Source organism: Paramacrobiotus metropolitanus, unplaced genomic scaffold (assembly GCF_019649055.1).
Source record: "Paramacrobiotus metropolitanus isolate TYO unplaced genomic scaffold, Prichtersi_v1.0 Parri_scaffold0000032, whole genome shotgun sequence".
Lineage (NCBI taxonomy): Eukaryota > Metazoa > Tardigrada > Eutardigrada > Parachela > Macrobiotidae > Paramacrobiotus > Paramacrobiotus metropolitanus.
Window position 1 is genome coordinate 344139 of NW_026570252.1, and position 25057 is coordinate 369195.

Consider the following 25057-nt stretch of genomic DNA (forward strand, 5'->3'; position numbering starts at 1 on the left):
ATTCCCGTGATTTTTTAAGAATATTGTAACTGTAGCAGATAAAACACGGTAATTATTTTATGAGTACACGAATACCGTACTAGTATGTGTTTAACGGGGAAATTATTTTTTTTTATTTTTAGATTTTCCGTTGCTTAAATATTTAGGAAGAGTTATTTGCGATTTCAGTTAGGATATAGAGCATTAAATTTACGGCAAATACAGCGGAATTTATGGTTGGTTTTTCATGGGTAAATATTTAGATGCGCTTGATTTGCCCATACAAACATTACCACAAAAATGCCAGCAAACTAAACAAAAACAACCCAGCGTTGAATTTCCTTCCGGAATGTGCAGCAATAACACACTTATTCATCAACATTACTGGCTACATTATTTTTTAAGTACTACAACAGCGTCGCGTGACACATGTTTTCGAGTAAAACTGCGTAAATCTGCGCCCAGGTATGATTGTTACGGGTACATGACTGTATCATTGCAGCGTTTTTCACCGTTTCCTGAGAAACAAGGAAGCCGTGAGCCACACACCGTACACAGCACACACCACGCAGCACACACACACAGAAAGCTGTACTAGTGTCGTAAAACCTGCACTGACTGCATAATACACGTACTTTTAACACGTTAACACGCTGTTATTACACATTTTTACACGGATCAGGTGTTTTTATGAGGTGCAATTTGCTGACAAAATACCCGAAGAAAAGCACGGTCCATGTAATCGCTCGGGACACAATCAGGGTGTTAACTAACGCGTCGAATTATCCGTAACCGAGTTTTTATTATTCCAGCACGTTACATCGGCCTGCAACGCGCTCCTTTGTTTGTCTATCATCTTTTTGGCGCGACGGCTATTTTGATTGACTGCTGTGTACTGTGCACGGTGTACTGTGTGTAGAGTGCGGTGAATCATTCGTACATGCTGAGGAAATAGCCGATTCGTACAAGCGCATTGTATGGATCCGCATTGAGCGCATTCCTCGGTCAAACCGGTTTGTGAGTGGCTCAGGGAAATAGCCGATTCGTACAAGTGTGTCGTACGTGTGCTGCACCGTGTCCTCATTGAGCGCGTTCCTCGGCTAAACCGGTTTGTGAGTGCCGCAGGGAAATAGCCGATTCGTACAAGTGTGTCGTACGTGTGCTGCATTGAGCGCACTCCTCGGTTGTACGCTCTGTCTGATTGGCATCGCTCAGAGCGGATCAGTCAACACACCTGTACGATGATGATGACTCTGTGTGTGTGTGCACGGCTAGATAAACTTGAAACCTCGTTTTTTTCACTGTTTCAGCAGCAAAACGCGTTGATTTTTCCCATCAGGGCGCACTTAGCCGAGCCGCTGTGTATACCGTGCTGTGTTGACTTTGTGTGCGTAAACTACCTGTAATCGGATCGTCTGTATGTGCAGATCGCCTGCATTTTTTTGGCATTCCATTCTTCGAGTTTTTGCATCGCCGTAATGTAGGCGCTGACCGATCGCTTTTCAATTGATTTTTTTTCTTGATTTATTGGAGTCACTTGTTGCGCGCGCACTGTTTCTCCGTGGGAATAATTTATTTTTACCATGGCGCCGGATTACGAGATGAAAGATGTTACGAATCCACCGCCACCTTATCTGGCCACGGTAAGCCACATTTTTCCCAACTTAAAAATTATTCCTTGCATTTTCATTTTTTTCCTGAATTTTTCCCTTTTAATTTATTTTTTTATTTAAAAAAAATCATTTTTGTTCTGAAGCTGATTACAACAACTTTTTAAATTTAGTTTCCTTCGTGTATTTAACAAGAACAGCGAATAGGGTCACCTTCCGCTTTTGCGTAACAATGCCACCACTTTTTATAGCTTCCTGATAAAAAAGGAAAAACATTCCATTGACTAACATTTATGTAGCGAATTTCCCAATAAAAACGGAAAACCGGTTGTTTCCTGTATCGTGTCAACCTGTTTTTCGCGTCTACCGCGTCACTTGATTGATAGCCGCTAAGTGTGCAATCAGCCTGCCGGCAATCAACAACTGAACTCGCCGAATTCTTGTGACCCTTCCTTACATTTTCGCTGCACGCTTTTTTTGTGATTAATGCAGATTTCCAGTTATTACTAATTTTTTGCGATATAAACACACAAAATTAGAAAGACTGGATTTCGCCGAAAGCGACACAAATTCAGTGGAAATTTGGTCTGGACTGAAACCTTTTGTCTTCTACATAGAGTTCTTATGCAACGCTTGGTCTTTGTCACATTACGCAGAATTCATCCGTGGTCATTCCGATCCCGGATCTCGCGTCACAACCGTCATTTTTTCCTGCTGATTTCTGGTGATTTCAAAAATTCTTTTGTGCCGGCAGGGAATGCGTAAAACAACACACGCATCACACATTCTGTTTTCGTAGTTTTTCCGTCATTTCTAAATTCCGTTAACGAGCGTTCTGGTCTGATTGGCAAGCGCAAAATAATCGGATTTTTCGGCGGCTTACGCCACATGACGTACACTCGCTTTTCCATAAGAAAGGAATTTTATCTGTAAAAAACAACAATCGGCATAATTATTACGATCATCCAGGTGCTTTGATATTGTACCGACAATGCCGTGTCCGCGATTTTTGTCAATTGCCGAGCGCGTCAGTCAGCCGGCGGTGACGCGGCGCAATTTATTCATGCTTATCGCGAGGATCTCGTGAAAAATTAATTTTATGATTATTGCTGCCAAATTCGCTGTTCATTAAAATGCGCAGCGCACCCGTGGCGGTTTATCGGATGACAGAGAATTTTTTTAAAAAAACCGGCAGAGGAAGAATTATGATGAATAATTCCTCGGTTATAGAGGTGCGGCACGATGATACTCTACCAAAGAATTACGCATATCTCTGTACCTGTTCAGGCGAAGAAAAACCTTTACTGAATTCCCAGTAGAACATTTTTCCAAATTTCTTAAAGTCACCAGAAACTGGGATAACTGTTAAACTCCACAAACACAGGCGGACACAAGATATCGTTAGAAAACATAAGCAACATGTACAACGCATCGTAGTGCAGTGGCTACACCATTTCCTGAGAGCTGTCGAAGTCAACACTTAAATTCAATTTGGCAACGCAAATGTCAAGTTATTACTTTATCGTTAATTTTTTCTGGCTATAAACCTATTGAAAATCAGTAGTTTATTGTAAGCTTTTTTTGCAATTGTGAACCGGGTCTCTTATCTTCGATCGAAAAACAGAAAACTGTTTTGCTGCATTTTTCTACGAGTACAAACCTGATGGTTTTTAAATGCTTTGTATAATAAAAAATAAAGTAACGTATTTTAAAATATTAAGGACAATACGGATTAATTCCAAAATTAATTCAGTCATTCCGCTTCGGAAAAATTAATTTTAATAACGGGAATATAGATTTATAAAGAAACAACGATTGTAAATTTTGAAACCCACGGTACGGTTAAATCTCTATGTTCGATTTGCAGCCGGAGAAGAAGACGCCACTCTGGAAGCAATGGATGCGCGATTACGTGGACTCCTTCAAGCCGATGCACCGCCCCGAACACCCCCACGCTCACCTCCCCACGGTGACCGGGCAGACGGCGGCCGGCGATCCGGAGAAGCACCCGGACGTCACGCCACCCTCCAGCGGGAGTATCGGCCTGAAGCTGGTCCTTAAGAACCGTCACATGCAGATGATCGCCATTGTAAGCCAACCAATAACAAAATAAATTAAATATTCTGGTTAATAAATAAAATCAAAACAAAAACATGAGACCATAATTAACATGAGACCATAATTAATTAATTAATTATCATGAGACCATAATTAATACTCTGGGTGTTAATTGAAAATTCACAAGCTTAGTTCAAATTAAATTTACTAGAACAACCTTGATTAATTGTTAGTACGAAGATGAATATTTTATGATCGTATAGAAGCAGTAAAGCATTAGTTGTTGCTTCATGCACATTTATAATATTGTTAGAAATTTGGATTATTAAAAATCTGAGTTACTGTACGTTTACACATTGTTTTTGCTTACTTTTATAAGACGAGATGTGTTGTATTACATTGTTCTGCATTTTCGGTTTTTGTTGGAACATTATTTTTTCTGGTCGATTTCTTACGATTATTTTATGTTTTTGTTTCCAACTATCCCAGAATTTTGTAGTACTTACCAAATCATTTGTACCCGAGGCCGAGAAAAATTATTTTTCATGCGAGCGAAATGCGAGGAAAGTGTTGTGGCGGGTTCCTCATGTGAAACTGGTGTTCGATAATAATAATAATAAAAATAATAGTAAACATCGTCTGGTGTGATCGATGTAGGGCGGCGCCATCGGCACCGGTCTGTTCATCGGCTCAGGCGGAGTCCTCTCCGACGGCGGCCCGGCCTCCCTCCTCATCGGCTTCATCCTGATCGGGATGATGCTTTTCAACGTGGTGATGGCGCTGGGCGAACTGGCCGTGTTATACCCCATCGCCGGCTCCTTCAACGTCTACGCCAGCCGCTTCATCGACCCGGCATGGGGCTTCGCCATGGGCTGGAACTATGCGCTGCAGTGGCTGGTGGTCCTCCCGCTGGAGCTCACCGCGGCCGCCATCACCATCGACTACTGGACGGAGAAGAGCATCAACTCGGGCATCTGGATCGCCGCGTTCCTGCTCGGGGTCATCGTTATTAATTTCTTCGGGGTGCGCGGGTATGGCGAAGCGGAGTTTATCTTCTCCATGATCAAGGTGGCGGCGGTCATTGGGTTCATTATTCTGGGGGTGGTGATTGACTGCGGTGGGGCGCCGAAGGGCGGATATCGCGGAGCCGATACATGGTGAGTGAAATTGTGTAAACCAATACTAACAGCATATACTGTATTTTATATTTATTAATTAAGTATATAGCCTGACTAGCGTTTGAATTTGTTCTTATTCATGCATGAATCTTTTTCATATTAATAAAAAAATATCAATATAAAATTTACATTACTAATGAGTAATAATTTATTATATTACAAGTGAATAATTAATTTATTATTTTGTTTATGAATATTATTTTAGTTTTTTAATATTATTTATTTACTTGTCAAATTTTATTCTTTAATTAATTATTATAGAAGTTTTCCATTGATTAAACAAGTATTACTAATTAGTTTATCATTTTATGAGTAAACTGGCGTTAATCGTGTGCATATTACTGGTATTTTGTGGTTGTTTTAAAGGTACGACCCGGGTGCCTTTAACAACGGCTTCAAGGGTTTCTGCGCGGTATTCGTGACGGCGGCCTTCGCCTTCGGCGGCACGGAGATGGTCGGCCTGGCCGCCGCCGAGTCGCATAACCCGCGCAAAACCCTGCCGCGCGCCACCAAGCAGGTCTTCTGGCGCATCACCATCTTCTACGTCATCTCCCTGTTCCTCGTGGGGCTCCTGGTGCCCTATGACCACCCGCGGCTCCTCAACAAGAAATCCGCCTACGACGCCGCCGCCTCGCCCTTCGTCATCGCCATCGAGGACGCCGGTATCAAAGTCCTCCCGTCCATCTTCAACGCCGTCATCCTGGTGTCGGTGTTGTCGGTGGGCAACTCAGCCGTGTACGGCTCGTCACGGACCCTTTCGGCCATGGCCCACCAGGGCCAGGCACCAAAGTTCCTGGGCTACATTGACCGGCAGGGTCGTCCGCTCTTCGCCATCATCCTGGCGTTGACCCTCGGACTCCTGGCCTTCGTCAACGAGAGCGCCCATTCCACCGACATCTTCAACTGGTTGCTGGCCATCTCCGGGTTGTCGACTATCTTCACCTGGATGTCCATCTGTTGGGCGCATATTCGGTTCCGACAGGTGCGGTCTCTTCGAATGTCTCGCTTTCGTTCTTGATTAATAAAACGTTTCATTCGAATCTCTAACTTTCGCTCTTGATTAGGTAATTAAAAGTTTCCTTCGAATCTCTTACAGTTCGTGGGAAATTAGAATATCTTCTAGCTTTCGGTTTCGATCTTCTAGCTTTCGTTTTTTTATTAAAAGAAATTATTATTAAAAGAAATTATTATTTATTAAAAGAAATTATTATTTTTTATTTTTTTTATTATTATTTTTTCCAATCTTTAAATTTCGGTCGTGATTACCGAAAATATATTTCGAAGCTTTAACGTTCGTTCTTGACGTATCAATGGAGACGTTCCTTTGAACCTCTTGCTTTCGTTTTTGGATAACGAAAATATTGATTCGAACTTCTGATTTCGGTTTTTCATTAAAGAAAACTTTTCTTCGGATATCTAACTTTCGTTATTGAATAAGAAAAATTCATCTTCAAACTGTAGTTTTTTCTGGATAAATGAAAGTATTCCTTCGAATTTCTCGCTTTTATCTTTGAACTCTTTTTTCCGAGCCTCTCGCTTTTATTCCTGGTATATCAAAACGTTCCTTTTACGCTCTACTTTCGTTCTTGATTAATGAAAACATCCATGTCCTATCTTTCCAGGCATGGAAAGCTCAGGGTCACACGCTGGACGAACTGCCGTTCCGCGCGACGTTCGGCGTCTGGGGCTCGGTGTACGGAATGGGCTTCAACATCCTGATCCTCATCGCGCAGTTCTACGTGGCCGTGTCGCCGTTGAAAGGCGAACCGTCCGCCGCCGATTTCTTCAGCGCGTATTTGGCCGCGCCCATCGTCTTGGCGTTCTACGTGGTGTGGAAGCTAATCAAACGGACCCCGTTCATGGTGACAACGAAGGGGAATAAAGAGGGCTTCTGGCTCTTCCGCACGGAGACCATCGATCTGATGAGCGGGCGACGGGATCTGGATCTGAAGGAGATCCTGGCGGAGGAGCGGGCGCGGCATGCGGAGCTACCGGCGTGGAAGCGCTTCTATATCCATATTTGTGGTTAAGAGTCCTGGAATGGAAGCGGAATGATCTCGACAGTATTCGGGGTGGAAAAGCGGGGAGGCGCATGTTGTAACTTTTCGAGTTTATATATTTTATCTTTGAACTTTTCTTCTGACTCGAGAAATTTAATTTGCCTTCACTGAAAAGTTTTTAAATGCTTGCAGCAGTTGGTCTGTGACTCTCTCATAATGCCTTCATGTAGAGCTTGATAATATTTATTTTACAAATGGGTTCGAAACGTTTCGAACCGAAAATAGTATCAAGGTCTTAGGTTGGGAATACGAAATCTACAGTAAAACAAATATGACATTAATAAACTTCCGTGAGTCTCACTGAAAATGCTGGGTATTATGGGAACAGAACCTCAACTGTGCTTCTCTTCGACAAATGGTTGCGATTAACCTCAAAGCTTGCTCGAGTAAAGCGATGCCAACTTCTTCAATCAGCCTGCTTCTTTAATCAGCCTCAACCGTGTCCGACCATTTCGGCATGGTGACATTTCGGCATAGGACATTTCGGCATAGGACATTTCGGCATAGGAGATTTCGGCATGAGGACATTTCGGCACGTGGACATTTCGGCATACGGGCATTCCTGCATAATACTGTTGTTTTCTAACGTTTTCTGTTTTAATTCGCTTTATTCAGCCTGCGTAGTGTGGACAGCGTCACTAAAATGCTTGCAATAAACAACATGAAATTAAAAAGCGGCTCCAGTTTTTTTATGTCTCCTTTGTAGTGCTATATCTTGGTATTCTTAGATCTTCTTTGGTTTTCTAGGCTTTCTCAGGTTTGCTTAGGATTCTTAGGTTTACATATATTTTCAGATCTTCTTGGCTTTTCTAAAGTTTTTATCAAATCCTCGCATTTTAACAAACGATTTTTCAAGTTTGCTAATGCATCTTATGTCTTCATGCGTTTCATTAATTTTATAAGGTTTTTGTTTTAATTTTGCTTTTTGGCTTGTTTTAGGTTAGCTAGGTTTTAGGATTTTTACGTTCTCAGTTTTTTTAAATTCTATGCGTATTTCCTTCACTTTCTTAGACTGAGTAAAATTGATTGGCATATTATAGGTTTCTTGCCATGGTCATCATTTTAGTAGCACAAGCTAGTTATCATGCACGAGTTTTACAACGAAAACAGTATTACAGTACGTAACAAAATTTCTTCTAATTTATCCGCCCTTTCCATCATGATTAGGTTTTATCAGTATATACTAAACTTTATGCCGAAATGTCCGTATGCCGAAATGTCCGTATGCCGAAATGTCCTTATGCCGAAATCTCTTATGCCGAAGTGTCCATTGCCGAAATGTCCCTATGCCGAAATGTCGGTACGCCGATTCAACTGTTTGGTGTGAAACGCTTAACAAACTCACATGCTTATGTAACTATCGGGCGAGAACCAGTGCCTCCCTAAACACGCTATTAAACGGCAGTATTAGGAATAAAAGGACTGTCTGTGACTCTGTGTCCACTCAAAAGGATCTCATCTCGGATCAAAAGGATATTTCAGGATTACGTCTGAACGAATGAGCCGAGTTACGTTCCTATCGAGAACAATCTTAAAAAATTTGATGCATCGATGCAGAGGCTCGTAACTCCAAGAGAATCCATCCAGAGTCCAGATCTTGTAGTAAATCTTATACCTAACATGTCTTCTGAGCTATCGTATAAAATAAAAATTTTAGCTGTCGATGAAGAACTGCCCCGACGTAAACTCATTTAGCCGGTGGCACTTCCGGCAGCTTAACCACTGTCCTTCCGAAAATTCAGTTGTTACGTATCACTTCTCTTCTTCTGCACGGTTTCTAATCCAATGTATAATAACAAAGAGTTTGTTTAAATCATAATGGTGAATCGCTTCTAAAGACTTTCTTTAAATCATAATGGTGAATCACTTCCAAACTTTCACATCTTGAAATACGGAATTTGTTTCTACAAGACGTCGATTTTTTTTGGTTTTCCGGTTTCTGGCTATTACGAACTTCCAATTTTTTTCCATAATAAAAACTATATCCTTGGCCCGCCCCAGCGCATACTAGCTATGATTTAGATTTCAGAGCGGAAATGACGCATCTGTTTTGGGTATTGTTGGTTGTTCAAAATAGCTAGAAGAGTTGTTTTATTTGTTTTAGCTTTTGCAGTTGGGTATTTGAGTTTAAGTTTTTAAAGGGCATCTGCTTGTACAAGTTTGAAATAAAATTAATTTAATAAAGTTTAGATTTAGCTACTGAGTAGGCTGTTTACCGCAAATTTTTTTCCCGATTTTTTCGTATTTTTGCAGTCTGGAAACTGACAAGACTAGTTTTTTGGACAACTGTTCGCTAACTCTTTTAATGTTCCTCTAAAAGCAGAAAGGGACGACTCTTTCCTTCTTGATTTCCACTATAAGAAGGCTGAACATTCTGAACTCTCTGAACTGAAGGGAGAATTCTGAACACAAAGATGTTTTGTGATTTTTCAAGTTCGAACTGGGAGAATGTTAAAAATAGTGCAATTTTGTTAGGACGACAGAAGATATGCTGCCAGACACCGGCAAAAGTCTTTTTGCGAATATCTTCCAGCTTCTTTGATCAGAACAGAGATTAAATTTTTTATTAATTACTGTAGACAATGATAGGCGTCAATAACAATAAGGGGGAAAACGGCTAAGTTAGTTTGCCGAGGATAAAAAATAAGGAAAATTTTTTTGGAATGCCCTTTGTATCTACATTGCAGGCAATAGCTACCGCGAACGCGGATCATGTTCAATTTAAGCACGCCTCTTAATTGTACTTACGTTTGCAACTGCAGTCTGCAGATAACTCGAATCTGGTTACTGCAGGTCTCATAAAATAATTGAGGAAAGTACGGTATTTCAAATTTAAATGATTGTTTAGCAAATTGTTTTAAATTAACGAAAATATCGTGAGCTCTTTTGCAATTACAGCGGTCAAAACTACGGTAGGATGTAATTTGCTTCGATTATAAACTTCCTTAAGATAATTTCAGGCAAACTATAATACGAAAGTTAATTGAATATCGCGCATCCTTTTGGTAATTCTTTTTAATCACAAGTTGCAACTGATGTTCGCGCCCAATCACAACTTCTTTTTAGCGTGGAGACTGGATTCCCAGAAGGCGGTCTTGTTGAGAAGCAGATCCGTTATTACAGATATTATATCTTACAGTATCTGATATTATATCTGTAATAACGGATCTGCTTTTTCAATAAGAGATATTATAATATTTCGGCGTTTCGTTCGGTTGGTCAAGTGACCAAATCGAGTTTGGCATTCGAAGGCTGCATCTGCAAAACAAATAAAAGTTGGCCGAATCATTTTTTTCACCGCATCGTACGTCCTGTACCACGTTCCTGTGAGGCTGTGACCCTGTCATGTGTCTTGTATTAGGACTGTAATTTCGATTTAGGTAATTTGCAGTGTGCCGATGTAGCGCACGGCGACTGCATACGTAGTTCATAGCACAAAACGTCTAAACTGCACGTACAATTCAACATACCTAAGCTAAAACCATCGAAGTGTACTTCTATCCGTAAAAGGGAAAATTCACGAGAAAATTGAACCGATAAACTGCGCACATATTATATAAGTACAATCTTTACACCCACAAAGAATATAGACTAGCGCATAGCTCACCTTCAGCACAAGGTTGATTTTTTCTCTGTTTCCGGGTAAGAGAATAGATGCTTGGTTGAATGCTGTTGTTTTGACGATTTTTTTCAATGTTGGCTTCCGGGGGACTGTCAGTTGCAGGTGACTCGATGTTGGGACCAAATACTGAGCTGGGTCCAAACTATTTTACAGTTCAACCAAGGACAACAAGTTACTGGTTAAACTGTAAGTTAGTTTGGTCCCGATCTATGTATTACATTCTCCTTCCACACGTCTGGAATCGGAAAAGTAAGGAAAAAGGAAGGGGAAAACAGAGTTATATTAGGACGAGGAAAATTTCTAAAAGGTCACGTGAGCAGTTGAACCCAACGTTTTACTCTACTTACCGAATCGCCACTTTTCTCAGCGATAACGGTGGATGGTGCTGATCACGTAAAAGACGCTAAGTGCCTCAACATCGTAGTAGAGTGACACACAAGTATAATGTCGATGTATGCAAAGCTAAAAAAATCAATTTCGACAAACGGAATTCCAAAAACTGTAAACGCTTTTAAATCCGAGTGCCATGCTGTTACCACAGGAGACCTTGAGGTAAAAGTGACTGCTTTCCTGGATTCGAACGGCAGGTATTTTTCAGCCATATTTTCTCCATGAAGTATGAGTACTTTCGTAGTACAAAACATAAACACATGCTGCCCCGGAGTTCTGACACCAGGCATATTATTTCACTAATGTTACCGGTAGGCGGTATGTATCTGTACTTGAGATGAGTGCCCAGATGTATACTCAGCATAACAAGAAGTCTGATGAAAGCAGTTTGTTTCAAGTGCTTTTCCATGTAGTCCGCATATACTGGGTATGAGATAGGGCGGCGGCATATTCAGACGGCTGCGGAAACACCTCGCGTAAGTACCTACAAGAAATCCAGTAAAATGCACGGCAGCGTTTTCCTGTAAAACGGAATGCGCATTTCATGTTAACGTATATGATACGGATACATTAAGCAATAATCATAATAAATGTAGTAATGATGTTGAATATTTTCGTGCAACGGAGCGGCGCCTCTCACAAATCAACGGAAGGCGACGTGGAAACAAAAACGATTTTAAAGGACGAAATAATAACACCAGTGACAAAGTGACCAATAAAAAAAACGAAGAAACAAGATTTATTTATGCGCGCCACAAAATTCGAAAGTGAGCAGTAAAGCAAAAGATAAGTATTATCCATATGGCTGCACAGGTGCGCAGATCTTGACGATTAAATTGATTTTCATTTAAAAAATCGTTATTCTTACCGGTACCTAGCACTATCTTTATCTAAATAACATGTAACAAAGCATAAAAAGAATTTGGCGCGAATTTAGCTACATTTAAATGCATTTAATCATGATAAAAACACACTTTGCTGGTCCGGTTGCAAAAGGTTACATCTGGTTTGCCATATGTTTGGTTCGGCTCGTATAGGAAGCGCGTTCACTTTTATATCGCACAATGAATTTATTATGGAACAAATTTCACAAACTATTAAAGGGTTTTCCATAGTTTTATCGGATCAGAAGCACAACTGCGCTTCCAACTAAACCGTACGGTATAAATCTCTGTTTTAGGCGTAGCAGTATTGCAACCATCGTTTCACAGAAATGACGAAATAAGTAGATTCTTCAAAATGACTGCTCTTCCGAAAATCAAAAACTGGGATAAGAAGATGTCGACTACTCAAAAATCCAATCATTGATGGTATGTTATGATTTATTAATCGACTATTATGACTTTTTTATTATGATAATTACGATTATTATGATTCAATAATTTTATCCATCTGTTCAGGTCGAAGCTATGCCTATAACTGCACGCGAGCTGTGTGACTGAGTTTGTCGTATCACATTACGGAAACAAGTGAAAACCAATTTTTCTCCACCCTGTTTTACATTCTCACCATATTGTGCCCAAATTCACCGCAACCCACTGTTTTAGTTAAGATGCCTTAAAAATGAAAGAAATCCAATAAACCAAAGAACGCCACGCGACGAATAAAAATTCGATTACGAGCTCGCTTCCGGTGGGCGTAGTTTCGCTTATAGGTCTAGCTACGTGCGGGAGCGCTACCCACACACAGTCTTGAGGCGTTCTTGAGCGTGGTTACCGGCGTTACCACAATGTCATAAGACCTGGGTAAAACGATGTTAAGAATCTTGTCATTTTCATGTTGTAACCGTCGGCTTATATAATAGAATGTTTCAACTGACACTCGGTGATCCTGATGACTAATCCGTGACATCACAATTATATATACAAAGGACATTCCAAAAATAATTTTCCCTATTTTGTATCTCCCGGCATTAACGCATTCACCTAATATCATCCATATCGTTACAAACGTCCTTCATTAGCAAAATGTATAAAGAAATTATTTTGTTTAATTATAATCAAATGGTAAAGAAATGCCAAAAAAAACACCACAGGGTTTTCAAAGTTTTTCACGTGATTTTCCCGGACAGTTTTTGCTATTTTTCGCAATCTTTCTGCTCATTTTCCTTGATGCATAAAATATACTTAGATTAAGAATTCTTTTCTCTTACAAAATAAAGTTCTGAACAAAATGTCCCATTCAAACCACGTTTCTAGAAAAATAAGAACTGCTCGGGACTAGTTGTCAAAATCAGAAAGCATCGCAGCATCCAGACGGTAAAAATCAGAAAATTTCATGAAAATTTTGCTGTTGTCGGTGGAATGCAAACTTTCTTGGCATCTAAGATGCGCACGACTGGCCATAAAATGTGCTTTTTATCGATGGGAAGCATCATGAATTTATGAAAGCGAAACGACTGGAATAAGGGAGTTTCGGTGTCTTATGAAAAAAAATGTTTACTTTTAATCCTGAGCTTTTCAAAATGTTCTGCCATCGCAGTAATATCAAGTACTAAATTTGCAGTCGACACTTTAATTTTTTTGTTGAAAACATTGCCTGGTCAGAAGTGGCAATAAAATGAATAATTTTCCAAAAAGGTGCTGAAAAAAGTGCAAAAGCAGCATTCACCATTCCGTTTTTCGTTTGGCAAGTTCTTCTTCGATTCTTTTGATTCTTATTTCTTTAGATGGTTTACATAATGGTTTATCCAGCAAAATTATACCATTTGTGTATAACCTAAAATCGCAGGGAGACAGAATAGGGAAAATTATTTTTGGAATTTCCTTTGTACATTAACATACATACAGAGTACATGCAGTAGCGTACGGTGACAAAAAATAAAAAAAATAATGCCATTTTTGTTAAGTTCGAAACGTGCTATCGATGTTGCAGTGCCACGATGCCGGAGCCCGGAGGCATTCAGTTTAATACAGTGCTGACTGCTGAGTGAAAGATTAGACGCTCGTTACAGTCATAATAATTATGTATTGACAGTATTATAAACTTGTACTATCCTATATATTAAAGCAGAACCGTTATTCCGGAACGCTCCTGCCTCCAAAACCTTCTGATTGGCCAGAAAAAACCTTACGTTTCTGATTGGCCGGAACTCGCCTAGCAACTTTTAAGCTTTTGCAGCCCCTTAACCCTGTGCTTTTACGCCTTTGTCCTTACTGAGTATCCGAAACTTAGTTTCATCACCTGTGAAAACCTTCGCCTGATAAACCGGATTCCACCCTTATCTATCTCTACTCCTTACTAAGCTTCAAAACCATAGTTCTTTAACAAACCTGATAACTTTAATTACTTTAACAAACCTTGCGGTCCCACCTTTTAAGCGTTTGGTAACCGAAGGCCACGCGTGCGGTACCCGCCTTTTTGAGCCATTGGTCACCGAATGCCACGCGAGCGGTATCCGCCTTTTTGAGACTTTGGTCACCGAAGGCCACGCGTGCGGTACCCGCCTTTTTGAGCCATTGGTCACCGAAGGCCACGCGTGCGGTACCCGCCTTTTTGAGCCTTTGGTAGCCGAAGGCCGCGCGTGCGGAACTCACCCAAAAAGACGCAGCTGACCTGAATCGCCTTTGCACTGCAGCGCGGCGCGTAAGCGCCGCGCGCTGTGCTTGTTTAGTATTATTTTACATTCCTGATAGGCTACAGCCAACGAAAGCTTGTAACAGTGAAGTACATTACAACAGGCAACAAATTCGCCCCATGGCGCTGTGTATGTACAGGTACTTGTTCATAATAATTATTACAAGCAGGACGCGCGGCGCTTACGCGCCGCGCTGACGCGGCCCACGGTTACAAACGGCTTAAAAGTGTGGGTCTAAAGGCCATCAGTGACCAAAGGCTTAAAAGGCCTTCAGTGACCAAAGGCTTAAAAGGCCTTCGGTGACCAACGTACCACCCGCGTGGCCTTCGGTGACCAAAGGCTCAAAAAGGCGGGTACCACGCGCATGCCCTTCGGTGACCAAAGGCTCAAAAAGGCGGGTACCACGCGCATGGCCTTCGGTGACCAAAAGCCAAAAAAAAGCGGGTACCGCACGCGTAGCCTTTCGGTGACCAAAAGCTAAAAAAAAAGCGGGTACCGCACGCGAGGCCTTCAGTGTCCAAAGGCTCAAAAGGGCGGGTACCGCACGCGGGGCCCTCGGTGACCAAAAGCTCAAAAAGGCGGGTACCACGCGCGTGGTCTTCGGTGATCAAAGGCTCAAAAAGGCGGGTACTACACGCGTAGCCTTTCGTGACCAAATGCTCAAAAAGGCGGGTACTACAGGCGTAGCCTTTCGTGACCAAAAGCTCAAAAAGGCGGTTACCACGCGCGTGGTCTTCGGTGATCAAAGGATCAAAAAGGCGGGTACTACAGGCGTAGACTTTCGTGACCAAAAGCTCAAATGGGCGGTTACCACACGCGGGGCCTTCGGTGACCAAAGGCTCAAAAAGGCGGGTACCGCACGCGTCGTCCTCGGTGACCAAAGGCTTAAAAGGGCAGGTGCCGACTTCGGTTACTAAAGGCTTAAAAGGTGGTACCGCAAGGTAAATAAAGGCTTAAAAGACGGTACCGGTAAGTTAATTAAAGTTATCAGGTTTCTTAAAGAACTAATGTTTGGAAGCTTAGTAAAGAGCAATGCTGAAGCTGGGATCCGGTTTATCAGGCTAAGGTTTTCACAGGTGAAGGTTCACTTCGGCCGCGTTACATTTCGGCCGCACTGGTTCACTTCGGCCAACGTTCATTTCGGCTGAGGCTCACTTCGGCCAGCACTCATTTCGGCCACCGCTCACTTCGGCCAGCACTCATTTCGGCTACCGCTCATTTTGGCAACAGGATGTTTGGCCATCTTATTTCCCAAGTTTTCCTAGCTTTTGTCATGTTGCATAGGTTTTCTTAGGTTATCTTCGGTTGATTGGCTTTCTTAGGGTTTCTTATGGTTTATTTAACTTTCTCAGGTTGTTTTCAAGTTATTCTTAGGTTAGTTATTCTTAGGTTTTCTAACTTTTCTAATGGTTTATTTAGTTTTCTTAGGTTTTCTTTGGTTATTGTTAGGTTATTCGAAAGATTACGGTATCGAAACGTAGTTACATCGAGAAAAACGTTTTCTTGCATAAATTAGACCAAAATAAGCGTCGGCCGAAATGAACTGCGGCCGAAGTGATCGGCGCCCGAAGTGAACGGTGGCCGAAAAAGCTTGGCCGAAATGAAAACGGCCAAAGTGATCGGTAGCCCTAAGTTTCGGAAACTTGGTAAGGACAAACGCGCAAAAGCACAGGTTTAAGTGGCTGCAAAAGCTTAAAACCCGCTAGGCGGGTTCTGGCCAATCAGAAAGGTTAGGCTGGTTCTGGCCAATCAGAACGTTTTGGAGGCAGGAGCGTTCCGGAATAACGGTTCTGCTTTAATATATAGGATTTCTTGGTGTACTAAAACACAAGCTCGGAAGTCGTACAACTACCGCTACTGAAACAGCGATCGGAAGAAAAACAGCCGGTTGTTCTCGCAACCGGCATTTCGTAACACCGATCAGCACCGAGTTCTTGTTGTGTACAGTACGTTTGGCACAGTACTTTAGTCAGCCAGATAAAGATAGTCAAAGATCGAAGTTGTGCTTCGGACAAAACACCGCTTAAAGTGCTGTGCTGACCCGACTTAGCCATGTTTACTGCCGATAAACGTGTTTCTAACGGCATCAACATTGGCTTGGAAGGAAATTCTATGCTGCATCGTAATATTATGGAGCTGCCTGATGGATCATGGCTCACAGTTTGTTCACGCTCTTGATTTGGTTATCGGCGAAACCGTTTCCCAACAAAAGTCCCAGCATCCCTGCTGTCAGTCTAATAAAATTTAATGGACACAAGACATTGTAGTATCTGTAATACGAATAGATCGTTGCCTTTTGATCAGTGATTCAGTACCCAACATAATTTTATCGATACACAACAAAAAGCGCAGTTTTCTAAGGAGTGCGAGACGATGATGTGTGTGCCCATTTTGATCCTACTGCATTTTGTATCAGTGTCGCTCGGGGACAACTATCAGCTGTTCGTTACTCGGCCGGAAGTACGGACCAATCCACAGGACGGCATAATCGACGTTACTGACAATCTGGAGACACTAATACTCGATATTGCCAAGGATATGAGGTAGTGTGCTGTAGGAATGTAATTCCTGTGATTCTACTTTCACGATACATAATGCAGTTTGCTACCGTCTATGATGCCCCTTTAGGTACCACAGTATCCGTGATTCCGTCTTAGATTTGATTGCGATTATTTCGCTCTCGTTTCTGTTTCCGCTGAGCGTGGCGCAGCTTTCTGCGATAGAATAAATACTGATTAAAACGCGTATTATATTTAGCGTAATAAATAATATAATTATATTATTATTACACCTATATTAAGATATAATATTCAGCGTAAATGATGAATGGCCTTGGATTTTTGTTTGTCGAAAGTTTCTGGAAGAGGTGTTTTAACCTGCAAAAGGCGTTAATTTCGAAGGCAGTTTAATTCGGAGTTTAAGGCAGCTAACGTTAATTTGAATATCCCCATATTTCTTTCTTCTTGCCATGGATTTCAGAAGATATCCAATAGATAAGGATTCATATATCTCTGCGCCCTTTTTATTGGGCACATCTCTTCTTCTTCGAGGTTCTTAGGTGCCAATGTGCACCTGCTGTTTTAATTATTATCGAATCAAATACCAAATTGATTTCAGTAACTAAATAACCGAATCATGGTTTATTCTTCCAGAGCGGAGATCCCAGATAAGCTAGTAAACCAGACGGTATCGAAGCCGCCGCTTTACTCGCCATCCTCTGAAGCACCCCAGCGGACCGCGCTCCCGACTAATCCCAACCACACAGCCGCCCTGGAAACTCGCGATGATCAGAGGAGTTTTCTAGATAGGGCAGGTTTCTGGCCGACTGTCCGGAAACAAAGCAACTGGGCTTCATTCTGTATGGGAGCTTTAATGGGATTCTTCGTAGGGATTACGCCTTTTGTGTTGGGTGAATTTTAACCAGTAAACTTTGATTGTGACTGTCAAACAGTACTTTTTTAATAAACGCACATGCCATTCTCTTAAAAAAAATTTAATTAAAAATTTTGAAAATTTCGTACCGGAAAAAAGTTTGACGAAATTGCAGGGTCACAAGCCGGGTCAAATACATTTGGTGATTTCAACTGGTACCATGGCTAACGATTTACAATAATACGTTTTGATGGTTTTGGTAGCTAACAAATTTGTCAATAAACTGAATCCAAACAGTCTGCAGTGTGACAAGCGGGTCTCGAGAAACGAGCCAAAAACGGAGATCGCCGTTCTAACGACCCATCCGTTACTACGATTTTTTTATGCCAGAACGTATTATGCCGGAATTTGATTATGGCGAAATCTTTTTAAGCACAATGATAATCTCGAAATTTCTGCAGTTGCGCACAGGCGCGGAGAGTTTCGCTCTAGACCTCGCGCACTCCAAAACGCTTTTTTGGTATTTTTTTATGACAATGTGTAGCAAGATAATTTGTATTATTATATTGGCTAGAAAATCGTTTGGCGAATAATACTCGGTTGGCCTGTTGTCATAAATCTAAAATGCTCTATAATTCAAAGCATCATACATATAGAGTACATACTCCTCACATAATAATATTATGTACACAGTAAAAGTACCACTAACGTAGCACTGCACGCAGTGTCGCGCGGTACTTTGTAATTGAACTGTTATTCTTACAATTAGTGACGCCCTTCTGTCACCGGTATCTGCAGGCATTTACCGCTTCCCAGTTGTCTTGTTATACCGTCCCGGCGGGTTATTCTAATTAAAAGCTGATTGTATTCCGGTAATTCCTGTGCGAGAAAACTTGTTTACTGGCATAAGGTCCAATGAATGCCGCTCGCTCCTCGGCACATGCGTGTAAATAGCCCCCGCGCTATGACATTCTCCACTTTACCAGTTACACTCCACTCTGCAATGAAAATTGTTCTCCTGGACTCAACGAGATGTCCCATGTTGTTCTTCCAGAGACCACGAAGGCCTCATTTATCTTAGCCAACTTGGTATCTCTGCTCAGTTATAAAGTTTGTCCATCCGGGGAGCGTTTGAATATTACTGCTGTTTCACCCGACGTACTGCGCAAATGTTTCCCGGTTCCCGGACAGAGCCGGAGACGACGACAGGGAGCATTATTTGGTCGCCAAAGGATTTGTATGCATAGGCGTGGAATCCGTTTCCGAGCGCAACATCCGGCTGGAAACTAATGGGTGAATCAAAATTCCAGAAAGTGTATATGCTTTCCAGTGTACCAATATTCTCATTATAAACCGATCTTCTTCAAATTTTGCATGTCAGCGCGCATAAACATCAAGATTGTTTTTACGCCGAATCAAAATTGCACCATTTTTTCGAATTTTAAAATTTCATCCAAAAGTTTGCAAAAAATGGAAAAACATTTAGAAACAAAAAAAATGTTTAAAATGCATATTAACATTTTAAAAAATGGTCAAACTCTGGTTCGGTGTAAAAACGATCTTCATACTAATGTGCATTTACGTGCACAATCGCTTGACCATCGGTTTATGATGTGACTATTGGTACACCTGAAAGCATTTAAAAGTTTCTGGAATTTTGAGTCACCCCTAACTTTCCAATCGGATGTTGCGCGCGCAAACGGGTTCACGCCTACGTATACAAATCCTTTGGCTGCAAAATACCATAAAGCAATGCAAAAAAACTGTTTAGGAGTGCGCGACAGTGAAAGTCACCGTGGAGTCGTGGACGCAGATAAATTTGGTACTATATACCGGGCCAAATCCCTTAAACAAATAACAATAACTCAAAATTTTTTCCATGAACACAGTAATCAGTAATTAATGTACGTTTACATTATGGAGAGCGTTTTCATCACATCTACCAGCAGCGGTAACCGGCTTAGAAACAACACTCACCGTCATGCGTTGGTGTATGCTGTTGCCGTCACCCGAGATACACCCTCATGACTCTCGGGTGCGCTGATTTTTTAACGAACAGTACGCTTGGACTTTGGCAGCTATGATAATGCACAAAATTCATTAACCCTAGTCCCTGTATAATCAAGAATTCAAGGTAAACCTAAATAATTTTCGCCGAGCAACCGCCGACTGACTGATACTAACCTTAGAAGTGTACAAAAAAAGAATTATGTGTACCCACAGACCATTCTTACTAACAAAAACTGAGTAAAATAACCAGCATCGTCCCCATCAAAATGTTTACTTATTTCTACTGTACGATCGAGTATGATTAAATTTCACCGAAACGAAATCATTTCGTATTTCTAGATGTTGCCAGTTCGAGAAATACATCAGGCATCCCAGGGCGGCAGCCTGCTATTACAAGCCCATGGTCAAACGTTGCATTTGTATCCTCTGGGGTCACCAGGCTTTCACCAGATCTACGGCATAGATCGGCGTTATCTGCCATACGCGTGGAGATGTAGGGGGAATATTGGATGCAGGTTGGAGTTGTGTGCAGTATCGCTAAATTAAAGAAGTCGGTGTTTTCGCTCTGTGGAGTCTGTGCCAGTCGGACCGTCGGCCACGCACGACTGCAATATACTACGACTAATAATATTGATATTATTAATATTAATTGTACGAGTACGTAAGTACGTACGATACGCACTACTGGACAGTCGGCACAGATTGCCCGACTGGCGACGTGGCTGCTTACGTGGCTGTGGTGACGCGTTCATGCCTGCCTCGTGCCTACGTATAATATTATACGATTAATCGGGGAAAAAGCAGCATCGTATATACTCGCTTAAGCACGCGTCAGATACATAAATTACTAACAACTAACAAGCAACAAGTAAAAGTTCTGATGAGTTGTAAATTGAAATCATTTGCAAAATCTGGATGACGAATGACGTTTATGCAGTTATTGTTAATATCATTCTGAATATTAAGAAAAATCTGATACTGCGTGGACAACAAAGTCTTACGGATTTGGAAATCGGAGCTTTTAGGCCATGCTGAATGTAATATCAGCGCCCGAGGGTCCACAAAGAAAATCGGAGTATGATAGTCCCTGTTTGTGCTCTGGATGTGGTGTATCGCGAAAGGTAAAAAATTTAAAACTGTGAGCGGAATCGGAATTTCCTTAAATCTATTTCTAGCAATGTTCTAGCAGTGGAACCGCTTGCTGGCTTTGCGAAACGCGAGAAAGTAACCCTTTATTGTATTTTTTTAATTTTTATTAAATGAATTTAAAATGTTTGCAAAAAATTTAGGCATAAAAATTACCCTATTCCGAAAAGCACATTTTATGTTGCGCACTCATGCGCGAAGTTAATTCGCTGGGATGATCGGACACTGAGAACCCGAGAACCCAAAAGGCGGTGAAATATTCTGCTGTAGAAACTACTAGAAATTTTCCTGTAAGTAAAATTAAAGTAATTATTATTTAAACTAGTTCAATTTGCCTGTAAAGCAGGAGACTAGGATAAAAAGTACGTACATAATTTTCAAATTATGGCGCGAAGCGAACGAGGGATTTCACTTCAAAAATTTCTAGAAATTCCCTGAAAAAGCAGAAATAATTTCACAAAGTAGAAATAATTTCGTGCATCAAAATTTTTAAAGGGCAAGATGTAACGCTACACATGTGTAAATTTAACAGGAATGGTGAAGGACGTTCATTTTCTCCCGAACTTGCTAGAAATTCTGTGATAAATTTCAATTATATTACAGGTTTCTTGAAAAGAACTTCTTGGAGCATGGTTTATTAATAAATGGCTAAATGTCCCAGTAACACTATATTAGTGATCACACCACACTACGCTCATTATTAATTATTAACATATTAATACTGGGTGTGTTGTATTATTTTGTGGAATATGATGATTCGATGAACTACAGTATATATATACTCTATTTCGCACACAGATTTTTAATTTATTTATAGAAGCACAAGAGCAAAGTGCTTTCGCTCGATGCTAGCAGTCGGTTCTCTTCAAAAATCGATAGTAAATCAACAAAAAAACAAGCAGTAAAATCCGTTAACATTTAGCCAATACATGTTTTGTTTGAAGTACCACTTTCTGCATAAAATTCCGGCCGCACTTACCTTACCAGGGCACGGTCAGAGGCTCCCCCCTCCGAAAAATTCCATTTTTTGCTTGAAGATAGAGTAGGTATTGGGAATACTTAAAAAAGTATTTTCATCGGCAATGGTTCAGTGGGCGTGGCCAAAAACAATTTTAAGTGTTGTATGTATTGCCAATGTACGTATGTATTGCCAAATTTCACTATTAAATACGTAGCTTGACAATAATATAAAAGTTTTATAAAATCTTTCTACTTACCAGCAGCTAAACTGGCGCGCGCGTGGTGCAGCACGCTTACAGAAGAACAATAACAGAGGTGAGAAATGCAATCGAATCAAATCGAATACCGGCGTAATTTCCTGACACTTATTTAATAGTGAACTTTAACGAAAAAAAGTTAAAATAAGAGTTTTCACCAGTACGATTAATAACAGCAATAATGGGAATATCTGTACGTGACCATACTGTCCATACACAAGTGCCGTATGTGTTGCAAATACATTGGCAATACATACGACACTTAAAATTGTTTTTGGCCACGCCCACTGAACCATTGCCGATGAAAATACGTTTTTAAGTATTCAAAACACCAACTCTATCTTCAAGCAAAAAATGAAATTTTTCGGAAGGGGGAGCCTCTGACCGTGCCCTGGTTAGAATTCGCCACTGATCTTGCCGGATGCATGTAATAATTATGTAGTTTATTAAGACCTGTTGTATTGCTAGCAGATTTTTCGAGTAAAAAAATCATCTTTTTTCTCAACTCGATATTTGATGCAGGAATTACTTCTTGTCATTTAACTTTCGCTACAAGAAATTCTGGCTTATTTATACTGCTTTTAATCGAATCTGAGAAAGACACTCGCGTGCTACTCTGTACATGGCATATTCGAACTACATACAGTAACTTCTCACTCCATCGCGATATGCGCTGCTACATAATACTACTCGTAAAATTAATAGTAAATGAATACTGTGATTCCAGAAAGCGTGATTTTTTGCAGCGTGAGATAGAATGCTGTACGAGTGCGTTCCAATTTTAATCCTATCCCTGGCTGGATATTTGGCACACCGCAGCTATTACTCGCCTTACCCTTTTTTACCGGAACCTTTGGAGCATGCTAGAAACGTCTCAACCGACTTTGACCAAAATCTGGAGGCCGCAATCGAGGATGCAAGGTAATGTGCGCACTATTAAAATTTTATAATATTTATTTGCTGTGACGCACGGCTAATATGATTATACGTTATTGAATTAACTGCTAGAGAGCATAACTTAAAGGTAAACGGTCGCTAATAGTGTAGATGGTTGCAGTGCAGTACAGATACACTAATAGTATCACAGCCTGTCGCTTGTCATCAGCTAGTTGCTTTGGTGCTTAGTCAATTTATTTCCTTCTTATAGCGTTTACGAAATTTTAGCCAGTTTCTGCTCATACAGAGCTTTCGCATAATTGGTTCGTTCTTGCAGAAATGCCATACCTCAGCCGGCTCAACGGACCGCTCTTCCGATCGATGCCAACCACACTGCCCAACCAGTATCGGGGATCGGCAGCATTCTGAAGATTCTGATGGATCCGGAGGATTCTGGAGATCGGCAAGATTCCGGGCCAGCTGGTCTCGATACCTGGCTGAAAAATCTCGTGAGGCTCCTTGTGGCAGCATGTATACGGGCTGTATGGGGCTTAGATGCTGATTCTTTATTTAAACTTTCTGTAGTGTGTGCCGTTGCATTCACATTATGCTTACTGTACGACAGCTGCACACTGATTTTTAATTCTGAATGGACTTGGCTCTGTGCGATGTGAATGCAAATGCACAGAGCCGGGGAATTCCTATTCTCTGTCTGGCTGTATATGAGCCGCATTCTTTGTTTTCCCTTATGGATAAAAAAAGATGAAATAAACTGTATAATATAAGAGACTGTATATTATAAGAGACTACTGCGAATATATCTAATAATTTTCATACTGACGAGTGACGTAACATTAACGTTTCTGTGCATTATATATGTGGCGTCATGTTTTACCCGTTAAGGATGTAGAGGTGTTCATTAAATTGTTCCATAAACTTATTTTGCTTTATTTTCGGTTAACACTCGCACTCGTCTATGGTTTAATTACACGGAGTTTTGTTGTGTGCCGCGCAGGCGCAGCCCAAGCGTTTAGCCTGATCTGGTGTAGAACGGTCTGATATTCCCAAAATGTTCTCTACACTGATATTCCAAATATGTTCCAAATATATGATATTCCAAAATGTTCTCTACACTTTGTTCTTCGTTTCTAGTAAGCACGCAAGTAGAAAGTGTCACTTTTTAATCGGTAAACTGAAGCTGAAAGAAGTGAGGACTTCGCAAAAAATATTCGCAGCAAAGCCAAATCTCGCTGCCATACTGGGAGGCTGCCATTTGTTCACCAACCGGAAGCGGTTGAAATTCGTAGTTTTAAAGTTTTCAGATCATTTGTTTTTAGTAAATGTTTGAATAAGTAAGTAAAAAGCAAGCTAATTTTCTGATGAATTCAGGCTAGGTAGGAAGAAGTCAACTGCTTGTGCAACGTTCCATGAATTTCTGAATGATTAAATGTGCCTCGCAGGCACATGGACGAGGGCGAGTGTTAAGTTTCTCATAATTTAAAATTGAACACTTTATTTATGACAGGCAGAATCAAAAAATTGTTCTAGCTGCAGCTTAACAAAATTTATGCGTTTAATTTTGCTCATCATCAATGAAAATTTAATTTTATTTTGTTAAGCAAATATAAAATAAAGACAATTTAATTGTGCCAGAAGAAGTGCACTAAACGCGATTATTATTTGTGAATAGCAAAGGAAACCTTTTAGAATTCACGTTAGAAGTATAAAATTAACCACACCAGTATATCTGCATTGTACGCCAACACGAACGGCGTCGTACAAAATATTCTTGGCTGAACATTTGGCGGCTGGGATTATCATGTAAACTTCGGGTGGAGCTTGCATTTATCCATAATAGATTACATGCATACGAAGTTATGAGCCAAAACGTATGAGGAATTGGACAAGGTGTCCTTAGCCAGTCGACTGTTACGCCCATCACGGTCGTATCTGTCCATTTTC

At 40.9% G+C, this 25057-nt stretch overlaps 2 protein-coding genes and 1 long non-coding RNA gene across 3 annotated transcripts; all 3 read left to right on the plus strand.

The window, feature by feature from the left end:
- Window positions 1–584: 584 nt before the first annotated feature.
- LOC129588863 (uncharacterized) lies at window positions 585–7185 on the plus strand. Its single transcript, XM_055483265.1, has 5 exons — window positions 585–1622; window positions 3457–3678; window positions 4305–4804; window positions 5192–5807; window positions 6448–7185. The coding sequence occupies exons 1-5, from the start codon at window positions 1563–1565 to the stop codon at window positions 6853–6855; spliced, it is 1806 nt and encodes a 601-aa protein (XP_055339240.1). The 5' UTR covers window positions 585–1562; the 3' UTR covers window positions 6856–7185.
- Window positions 7186–16562: 9377 nt separating this feature from the next.
- On the plus strand, window positions 16563–18131 carry LOC129588983 (uncharacterized). The gene is made up of 2 exons (XM_055483422.1): window positions 16563–17017; window positions 17627–18131. Exons 1-2 carry the CDS (start codon window positions 16848–16850, stop codon window positions 17892–17894), a joined length of 438 nt encoding a protein of 145 aa, XP_055339397.1. The 5' UTR covers window positions 16563–16847; the 3' UTR covers window positions 17895–18131.
- A 2523-nt stretch (window positions 18132–20654) lies between these two features.
- Window positions 20655–23927, plus strand: LOC129588951 (uncharacterized). The gene is made up of 3 exons (XR_008690549.1): window positions 20655–20977; window positions 22966–23140; window positions 23433–23927. It is a non-coding gene; the product is annotated as an uncharacterized LOC129588951 (long non-coding RNA).
- Window positions 23928–25057: the final 1130 nt, after the last annotated feature.